The following is a 10,742-nucleotide window of genomic DNA, read 5'->3' on the forward strand; positions in this document are numbered from 1 at the left end:
TTTTCCTAGGCCTTTAAATCTTGCTCTATTATATTCAGTATACGATTCCGTAATTTAAATACTGAAAATAAATCAAGAAAATCCTGAGTTCTCCAGAAATGCAACAGAAAGGTACCAGTTTTGACGTACTACGGCCCCTGTACGAGTATATAGATTGTTAGATGAGTGCGGGGCTCATAATAGCGCGGGGCCCTGGGCACGTGCCCGTTGTGCCCTGGCTCTGCAGGAGAGTGAAAAATTATATCAAACACCGAAAAAATTTAACTCTTGCCTGAGCATCCCGTCCACCTCCACACAGTAAAGCCGAAGGAACCTATAGAGGAGGAATTTTTTAAAGTTTGGAGGACAGCGTCCAGAGCTATCTAGCGGCGGCCGGCTTCGCTCCCCAGCTATCTAGCTTTTTAGGGGTATCTTAAATATATTTTATGTTTTCTCAATTCATGGGTATTTCAAATATTTTAGTTATCCTAATATTTTTTTTGGGGGGTCCGGGCCATCTAGCTCCCCACTCCCGTATCCGCGCCGCATATGCCTACAGCCGAAGACACACTCCGTATTATAGTTGCAGCACATTATAAGCGTGTCAGTTATGTACCGACTATCTGCATACACTCGAGATTTTCTGGGGGGGCGAAGATTTTTTTTGAGGCCCGGGCCCCCTGGGCCCCCCCCCCCTGTATCCGCCCCTGATTTATATAGATTTACATAGATCTTCACACCGCACAGACCCTATGGTCCAGACTAGGTGGTCTGTCTTATTAAATCTAAGTGAAATTATATCAATTAGATATCACCAAAACTTTGCATTCCTACTCTAGTAAATATGAAGTTGAAGGAAGTGTCGGTTGAGCTTATTTTAAAGGAGTTAATTGCGTTGCACTGGACCACTGGAGGTGGGAGCTTATTCCACTCTCGCACTACAATGTTGGTGAAGAAAAATTTGGTGCAGTCTGAATTTACTTGTTGATTGATTGATAGTTTATTGTTGCAAGTAAAACAACAAAGAAGGGAGGAGCATGCCATCCCAACCCCCAGGCAATGTTTACACTTAAGTTTTGTGCCATTATTTTGTAATGCCAGTATTTAATTAAGTACGGATAAATAGAAATTAGGGAGAAATAAGTAGTTTTAAGTATTATAAGTATATATAAGTATCGCCGGAATCCGTTACCGCGTGGAATATTCCAGACTTAACAGAGAGGCCCCTCCCCCCTCCCCGGGGTTACTCCTACTCTCCGCCAGACACACTCCCTGACCCTGACCCGCGCGCGGGCACAATGGGCTGAGCAAGGAAGCTTCTAGAAGCGGCGTGGACTACGTGGCTGGAGAGAGAGAGGGGGGAGCAAGGGTGAGGTGGCTGACGCCAAGCCAAGAATTTGTTGGGGAAGCGGGCGTGTCTGGCCGTGCGGCGGGTCAGGGAGTGTGTCTGGCGGAGAGTAGGGGGAACCCCGGGGAAAGGGGAGGGGCCTCTCGGTGTAAGTCTGGAATATTCCACGCGGTAACGGATTCCGGCGAAACTTATATTTACTTATAATACTTAAAACTACTTATTCCTCTCTAATTTCTATTTATCTGTACTTAATTAAATACTGGCATTACAATTTCTCGTTCGCAAAGTGTCATCAATTATAAACAATTCTGATTTGCTCACATTCGTAAAGCCATTAAATATTTCAAAACATTCGATCAGTTTTCCACGGAGGAGACGTTTCTCAAGAGAGAGCAAGTTATGGGTTGAGAGCCCCTCGTCGTAAGGTTTGTTGCGCAAGGAGGGGATGATTTTTGTTGCCCGACGTTGCACACCTAATTGAGTTAGCAATGTCCTTTGCATGGTGGGGAGACCAAAACTGTACCGCATATTCCAAGCTAGTGGGGTCTGACTAAACTTTTGTAAAGTGGAAGTATTACATATTTATTTTTGAATAAAAAGTTTCTTTTAATGAAGTCCAGAATTCTGTTCGCTTTATTTGCTGCGTTGATGCATTGCTGTGAGAATTTGAGGTTTGACGCGATTTTGACGCCCAGGTCCTTGACGCATTGGACCCTTTTGAGTTTCGTAATCGAACCTCTTATTTCTTGTTCCAACTTGAATAATCCGGCACTTATCTATATTAAAGGGCATCTCCCATCTGTCAGATCAAGCTGAAATTTTATGCAAATCCTCTTGGAGGCTTTGTCTGTCTTCGTCAATGAGAACCGAGTTACCAATCTTTGCGTCGTCTGCAAACTTACTAATGAGATTATTGATTCCAACGTCAACATCGGTGATGTAAATAATGAAGAGCACTGGGCCAAGAACCGAGCCCTGAGGGACGCCACTAGTGACCGGCGCCCACTCTGAGTTAAATCCGTCAATCACCACTCTTTGTTGTCTGTTGCTCAACCAATTCGCGATACATTGGTTTACTTGACCGTCACTACCTATTTGCTTTACTTTATAAAGTAATTTATGATGTGGGACTTTATCTAACGCCCTTTGGAAATGAAGACCGACTACGTCCACTATGTGATTTGGTTACGTCATAAACTGAGGAGAGGTCGTTATAAAAGACCAGTAGGGCTGATAGGCAGGATCTCTTATTACGGAAGCCATGTTATTAATCTATAATTAATGAGTGGCTTTCAAGGTAATTCACAATAGGCGCACCTAACAATACCATAACCGATCCAGGATTCAGGACGTTTCCTAAGTTAAAGACGGTAATGTTATACTTGTATTTCGAAAAGAATCCTTATAACCAAAAATTAACTAAAATTATGAGTATTCTTTTTTTTTAACACAACATTCAATAAACAACAGAACGATAATATGAAAATACGTATAGCTACCGTTGCCAGATTGTCGTACTCAGAGCACAGTATTTAACGGTTTTTGACGCCTAACTATTGCCAAGAAACATCAGGATCTTACTCTTTTAACGATAACTATAAATTAGTTTCGTTTTTGGAGCCCAAAAAACAGTTTTGGGGCAGGAAGTCGGGAAATATAAGCGGCTGAGTATGACAATCTGGCAATAATCTGTGGCCGAGGCAGCAGCAGCCTGCCATATTGCGGGTATCAGATACCTAAAATAGCATACTTTTACTGCGCAAAGCAGGTGATGTCACTTATTGTGACTTCGTGAGCTTTCATATTTATCTATGTGTATATTTCATGGTTGCAAAACTTAAATTACTAGTTTCATTTTTACTAGTGACACGAATTTGTGACTGTTTATCACAATAGAATTTCACTCTAATAAGTGAATCAGACTCCACAGAAATATTACCAGTGTGTGTATGAATGAATACAAAGATAAGCACATACTTTGATTTAACTCTAGGATGTCTCGTGGATCATTAATAAATAAAAACAAAATATCCGGCTAAGCTACTCTTTAGCCATTACCTTTAACGGCGCCCAAAAAACAGTCCCTCCGCCAAGTTTGTACCCCACATTTGGTAATGAAGTGAGGTAAGCGACACGGGGTTAAATCTTGAGACATCACTTAACTCACATCGGAAGAAAGGAAGGAAGGAAAGAAGCGATATATATATATATATATATATATATATATATATATATATATATATATATATATATATATATATATATATAGAGAGAGAGAGAGAGAGAGAGAGAGAGAGAGAGAGACCCGAAATCTAGAGAGGAAAGAAATGGAGAGAAAAAAGGGAGAGAAAGAGAGGCAACTTTTCAAACTAAAATTCAGAAACGTTTTGTTGGCATTATGGTCAATTTTTTTCACACCTGAGCCTCGGAGAAGTGCAGAAACACTAAACTTCACTGGCAATTTTCTCTTCTCGTTTTCTTGTGTGTTGTGGCATTATGGTAATTTTTTTACCCACATGCCGAGGAAAAGTCCAGAAACACCAACCTTAAATCTCCTTTTTCTGGTTTTCCTATGTGTGCATGGCGCTTACCTCACTTCAGCAGGGAGTGACACAATTTTGCCTCTAATTATGCTCTCAATTAGCCTACCTAGACTAATGATACTGTAATTACCCGGTATTTTTTCATCTCCTCTCTTAAAAATCGGTGTTACGTTAGCCTTTTTCTAGTCCGAAGGGACGATGCCTTGTCTCAAGGACATATTGAATACGGTTTTGAGAAAGGAAAGTATTTCGCTCTTTATTTCTATAAGTAGTATATGATATACATTGTCATGTACATATACTTTTATTTGTTTTAAGGGATTGGAGAGCTTTTAGGACTTCATCGGTAGTTATCACAAAGTTAGGCAATGCATGAACGAGATTTACGTTAGTACTGTTGCCGTCGCTGGTGTTGGTGGTAGTGGTGGGAAGACTGCTAGTATTAATACCGAAGAAAAGTAGTTGTTTAAAAAGTTCGCAACGTGTTGGCTCTCAGTCACTTATGCACCGTCACTGTTTGTTAAAGGTCCAATTCCACTTCTGATCACCTTCCTATTGTTTATATAACTGAAGAAGGAATTCGAATTATTTTTACAGTTGGCTGCAAAGTTTTCTTCATATCTACGCTTTTCCTGACATACTAATCTTTTTACTCGCCGCCTGGCATCATGATAAAGTCTAATGTTTTCGGGCGTGTTTTGCTCTTTCTTTAGCCTGTAAGACAATTTTTTTTTCTCTTTAAGCGAATGTTTAATTTCAGTATTAAGCCAAGGTGGACTTTTATTAGTGTTACTTCGCTTCTCGCAAAGCGGGACAAACGTGTTTTGTTGAGTGAGTAAATGATCTTTAAAGTTTAGCGAGGCTTCCTCTACGTTGCCGTCACCTGATAGTTGTACTTCTGTTAGTTTTTGTAAGATTTCTGCGAAATTTGCTCTTTTGAAATTGGGCACCCTTACTTTATTTTCAGTCACTGTTGTTTGAGCTCTAATGTCGACGCGCAGTAATTTATGATCGCAAGAACCGAGATGTTCTCCTACCGTAACATTACCGACTAGGTTATCTTGGGTCGCTATAACAAGGTCTAGTATGCTATTTTGTCGAGTTGGTTCAGTAACCATTTGACTTAGGTAATTATCTTCTAAATATTCGATCATTCTATGTGACTCGCCTTCTGTACTCGAAAGTGTCGCCCAGTTAATTATGAGGGAGATTAAAGTCTCCTAATATCAGTGAGTTGCTGTTACTAACCGTAAAACGCTGTACATTTCAACATAATTTTCTAGTGACTGCCTCGGAGGCCTGTGAGTGACGGATATATTGAAATTATTTTTTATAGTATTTATTGGCACGCACAAATGTTCAACAGGTAAGAAGGCTCCACAAGGGGAAGAAAATAGGGAAGTAAAAATACCAAGTAGGACCTTAGAAGCGATACGAAGAGGAGCAGCGGTGTGTGGAGGAGGACAAAAGAAGGATGAACACCAGGGAGATCATACATGGATGGAGGCTCTGCCCGCGCGGTAAGATTCCCGCGCGGCAGTCACCCACAGTTAAACCGCGCCGCGCCGTGCGTTTTACTGTAGAATACTGTGGAAGTCTATGGAGCACTTCAGACGGCGGGGTTTTTTTTTCCCGCGCGGCAGGCGGAAACTCGGTCGCGGTTCGTCTGTGGCAGGGCCAGGGTGCTGTTGTTCTTGGTGTCATTCGTCAGCCAGGTATGTACGTACAGTCGTGGGACATAAGTGTTGACACAGTTTCCAAAATGTTTCGGACGCCGATAGCGAATGACGGCAACTATCTAGCAGTGCTACATTCGAGTTATATGTGACGTATGTGTGTGTGTGTGTGGGTGGGTGTGTGCAAGGACCAAAGAGTGTGTGTGGGTGTGAGAGATATATTATTTAAGGATTTTTCTTACGAAACTGAGAGCATCAACTGCACGACGATTATGTTTCTTTAAAAAATCTGTTTTGAATGCTCGGTGCACGCTCTGTATAAGATTTTCTGTATTCCAAAAGCTAAATACTTGCTTGGCTTTGGTCGTCAGTGTGCATTCTGGAGAGAGAGAGAGAGAGAGAGAGAGAGAGAGAGAGAGAGATTAATTTCTCTTAAGAAAAAAAGTTACTGCAAAATAATAGCCTACTGCATAATAATAACTTGGTATTCGTAAATGCAAAGTAATAGCTTAGTTTCATAAATCCAAACGAATCGCTTAGTATTCTCAAATGCAAAATAATAGCTTTGCAATTCATTTCAATTCATTATAGCCTACTAGTTTCTTAAATGCGCCGGCTGGCATGGTCGAGGACGTCATTGCATAACATTGTCAAGCGAGAGTTAAATGGTGGTATCATTATATATTTTTAAACCATATCAGAATTTTTGTGCACGTTATCAATGTTTTCTTCGTATTTTCTTAGTGAGGACGTTGCAGGAATGAATACAACATTTATTCAAATGCATAATAGCGTTGTAAACAACTTTAGCTGTCCCTGACTAAATTTGAACGAAATGTAAAGAGACATTTTCGTCCGCGATTTTAAAAGTTGTTATCAGTGTGTACAACTGTCAAATTCATATCTAATAAATTATGGAGAGTGTATATGTAGTGACATATCTGAACATCTTTCCATGCGGTGTATATATTTTAAATTCGGGGCCGGTGAACGAAACTCAGTGGACAGTGTGTCAACACTTGTGGCCCACGATTGTACATTTACGTACTTATTATATATACAAATGAAAATGCTTTTTTTTTTAATATTAAGAATGCTGTACAAGTTACCATGATAAGAAATCATATATTAGTTGCTCATGTTTATATAGACAGATAGATATAAAGATAGACAGAGAGGGAGGGAGGGAGAGATGTATGAATAGATAAACTGACTGACTGGTCGATAGGCAAATAGAGCGGTACTGTCTGTGCACTGCTGCAGACAAACCGCGAGGGGAAAAACCGCTCGTGAGAGCGAACCTTATTTACTACACCTGTGGGCGAGGCGTGATGGCAGCAGTGCAACTCGTCCGAGAGGATGCACTCCTTCCGTGACGCACGTGACTACGATGCCGCTGACCCGGGTTCGACCCCGCTCTGAACCGTGTTTGTACTCGTATCGTGTGACTGGAGAGTCTCTGGGCCCAGCCAGCCTTGGAGGGCGTCTGTGAAACCATTAGTATAAAGGACTGTCTTCTCTATCCAAATGTCGTTGAACCTGCGCTTGGTGACGCTGCTCAGCTGTGCCTCAGCTTGGGGCTCCAGCTTTGTGCTGTCATCGTGGCATTATACACACACGCGGACACACCCGCACCTGCTACTCACCACGACAGAGTGGTCGGGGCTGTCGTCAGGCACGGGGCACGTGTCGGACACCTGCGAGGCGTTGGTGGTCTCGTTCCTGGTGACCATGGCCACGATGGCGATGGAGAGGCTGACGCGCACCATGTAGAGCTGCACCACGCCCAGGAAGCTTAGCAGCACAAACGTGTCCCGCGCCCGCCACCACGGGATCCAGCCTGGCACACGACCAATGAGACACGGAAAACAACTAAATTACAGGTTTGGAGAAAATAATCTTTTAATAAAAAAATCGATTTATTTGATTTAAATCAGATTTTTTTTTATCTACATCGAATTTTCTATTTAAATGATTCTTTTTGCTTTAATCAAGTTTTGGTTTTCGTTGAATATTTGTTTCACTCTTCTGAGGATATTTTCTTAGAATAAACTGCCAGTGACAAATGAAGCCATAGTTTAGTGTTGTTACGTTACTCAAGATGAGTTGTCACTTGAAAATCATAAAAAAGATAAACACTAGTGGTTTAATCAGATAATTTATTATGACGAGTTAAAAGAGAAGGCAACCATTCACTGGTGCCTGACCTGCTGTAGGGCAGAACAGGATCGGTACAGGACCAGTACAATATTTAAATCAAAACAACCCTGCAAAGTAACGAAAGGAAAATACATTCTTGTTATATTAATATTCGATCCATAAATTCCGAGTCTCGCCCCAAGCCAGGTGTTCAAATAGTGCATCATGGAATCTAAGCTGCAAAACGTTGTCATTAACTTGCGCGCACACACACTCTCTCTCTCTCACACACACATACAGGATCAAGTGTCATGCCCCGGGAGCTGTATTTTCTCTGCGTGTATCGAAACACACGAGAAATTAATCAAGGCCAGGAGAGGGTATTCGCCGGCTGCCTGGGATTGAACCCGCGATCAGCGTGACGAGAGAGCCACTCCTTACCGAGTCGGCCAAAGAGGTACCCCCCTGGCTAAGTGGGTTATGGACGGCTCGTTCATCAGGCTTAGTCGCCGCACTACACAAGTAGCCTTGGCCTCACTACAACAGCCTCCCAAGACTATTAAAAGAGGTGGGGATTTTCAGCGTTCAGAGTCCTGTTATCTCTATGGCCCATCACACCCCCAACACGTACCCATCCGCGCTGTGTCCAGGCGGAGCTCCGTGGTCGGCGTCGCGGCACACTTCTGCACGCAGCCGTCCTGTGGCAGAGGGAGATAGCCGCACTTATCGGACACACTTTTCTCCATTCTGCTGCCCGCTCAAGCGTCGAGGTCTTTAGAAGTGTGTATTTTTACACCGTCGCGTCACTCAACCCGTGCTGGAGCACTGTAAACACTATCTTCGTCACGCAGTGGCTCGGAGTAGAGGTTCTGGTTCGTGTCACTCGCAGCACAGTGCAGCGCATATCACCCCTGATGACGGATCACTTGCCACTGCCTTGTAGGGGTGGGCAGGTACCGGTACCAGTACCGTTACTAACGGTACCAGCTAAACGGTACGGTACCGGTACCTGATTGCTCGGTATCGGTACCAGATTGCTCGGATTTATTTATTGGATTTATTGATAATTCTTCATGTCCGATTATTTTTTTTTTTAGGTTGCTAATAAATATTGTTATTGCTATTAGACTATGATCGAGTACATCCATAATAACTAAACATGCTATTTTTTATTGAAAAATAAATATTCACTTCATTCAGAGAGAGAGAGAGAGAGAGAGTACAACAGAAGAAACATCCTAATTAAAGGCAGAATTAAATGAAAGGAAAAAGTCCAGTGTGTGTGTGTGTGTGTGTGTGTGTGTGTGTGTGTGTGGATGCTTCTTCTGTTGTACTCTCTCTCTTTCTCTCTCTCTCTCTCTCTCTCTCTCTCTCTCTCTCTCTGAATGAAGTGAATATTTATTTTTTCGATAAAAAATAGCATATATAGATATTATGGATGTACTCGATCATAGTCTAATAACAATAACAATATATATTATCAACCTAAAAAAAGAATCGGACATGAAGAATTATCCGGTAAATCCAATAAATTCAATAATAAAATAATGGAGACGGGAGCTATGATGGTAACGAAAAGCAGGACAAAATGGTGGGAACTTGGGAAGACGGTCAGCGAGGCAGTGAGTCAGCAGTCAGCACAACATTCAAGGCTTATCGTTTCCACAGGGCCCATACCGCATGGCGACTGGCGAGGCCGCGCGCCGCCGAGCGTCACCAAGATCCAAACGGTACCGGTACCAAACAGTGTCGAGTGATAATGAGTCTTCCCGGCACTGGGTACCGGTACCGGGTGCCGGCTGAATCGATTCTTCTCGGTACTTGATACCGGTACCGGGTGCCGGCTGAATCGATTCTTCTCGGCACCCGGTACCGGTACCAAGTGCCGAGAAGAATCGATTCAGCCGGCACCCGGTACCGGTACCCAATGCCGGGAAGACTCATGATCACTAGGCACTGTTTGGTACCGGTACCGTTTGGATCTTGGTGACGCTCGGCGGCGCGCGGCGCTGGCCAGTCGCCATGCGGTACCGGTATTGGCCCTGTGGAGACGATAAGCCTTGAATGTTGTGCTGGCTGCTGAGTCACTGCCTCGCTGACCGTCTTCCCAAGTTCCCACCATTTTGTCCTGCTTTTCGTTACCATCATAGCTCCCGTCTCCATTATTTTATTATTGGATTTATTGAATGATTCTTCATGTCCGAATCTTTTGTTTTAGGATACTAATATATATTGTTATTGTTATTAGACTTTGAGTACATCCATAATAACTACGTATACATATGCTATTCTTTTTATCGAAAAAAATATTCACTTCATTCAGGAGAGAGAGAGAGAGAGAGAGAGAGAGAGAGAGAGAGAGAGAGAGAGAGTTTTCTTTACAGAAAATTTATTTAGGAATTTCATCAGACGGCATTAAGATAAAAAAAACCTCTTTTGGGTACCGGTACCGGTACCGGTACTAACGGTACCTGAGTTTTCGGTACCGGTACTACCGGTACTCAAATTAACGGTAACTGCCAATCCCTACTGCCTTGGAGGTGTGTACTGTGCAGTGAGACCGAATGTGCTCTCCGTGGCCGATCAATTTATGGAGGAGGCGGGCTTTTCAGTAAAGTTTCGATGCAATTGCCAGTGACGCCTTGAATCTTCTAAGACTTGTCTTTGCGACAAGGGAGGCAGCTCAACGACAAAAACAAAAATAACAAAAAAGCCCACCAGGCGCCGCTCCGACAAAAGAAAAAAAACGAGAGGCCAGAGGAGAGGTCAGCTACGGGTGGAGAAGTGTCTCGATACTCTCTTGAAAGAGTTTAAGTCGTAGGCAGGAGGAAATACAGACGAAGGAAGGCTGTTCCAGAGTTACCAGCGAAAGGGATAGAAGAATGGAGATGCTGGTTAACTCTTGCATAAAGGATTTGGAGAGTATAGGGATGAACTGGAGCAGAAAGTCGTGTGCGGGAGGGGGGGGAGGCAGTTGCTGAGTCCGCAATAGGTCAAGAATGTCAGCCTCTCTGAAGAGTTCGTGGAACTTTATACCCAGTAAAGACAGAAATA

The 10,742-nt window shown here is 42.9% G+C and overlaps 1 protein-coding gene across 1 annotated transcript in view; it reads right to left on the minus strand.

Moving 5' to 3' along the window:
- The window catches only part of LOC127002291 (putative inorganic phosphate cotransporter), a 28,517-nt gene extending 20,083 nt beyond the window's left edge, over positions 1–8,434 (minus strand). The window contains exons 1-3 of the mRNA XM_050868103.1: positions 8,320–8,434; positions 7,196–7,389; positions 6,860–7,035 (exon numbers count right to left, since the gene is read on the minus strand). Coding sequence (XP_050724060.1) covers positions 6,860–7,035; positions 7,196–7,389; positions 8,320–8,434 — 485 coding nt within the window. The remainder of the gene's footprint in view (positions 1–6,859; positions 7,036–7,195; positions 7,390–8,319) is intronic.
- Between the last annotated feature and the right edge of the window lie 2,308 nt (positions 8,435–10,742).

The sequence above is a fragment of the Eriocheir sinensis genome, chromosome 22 (assembly GCF_024679095.1).
Source record: "Eriocheir sinensis breed Jianghai 21 chromosome 22, ASM2467909v1, whole genome shotgun sequence".
Lineage (NCBI taxonomy): Eukaryota > Metazoa > Arthropoda > Malacostraca > Decapoda > Varunidae > Eriocheir > Eriocheir sinensis.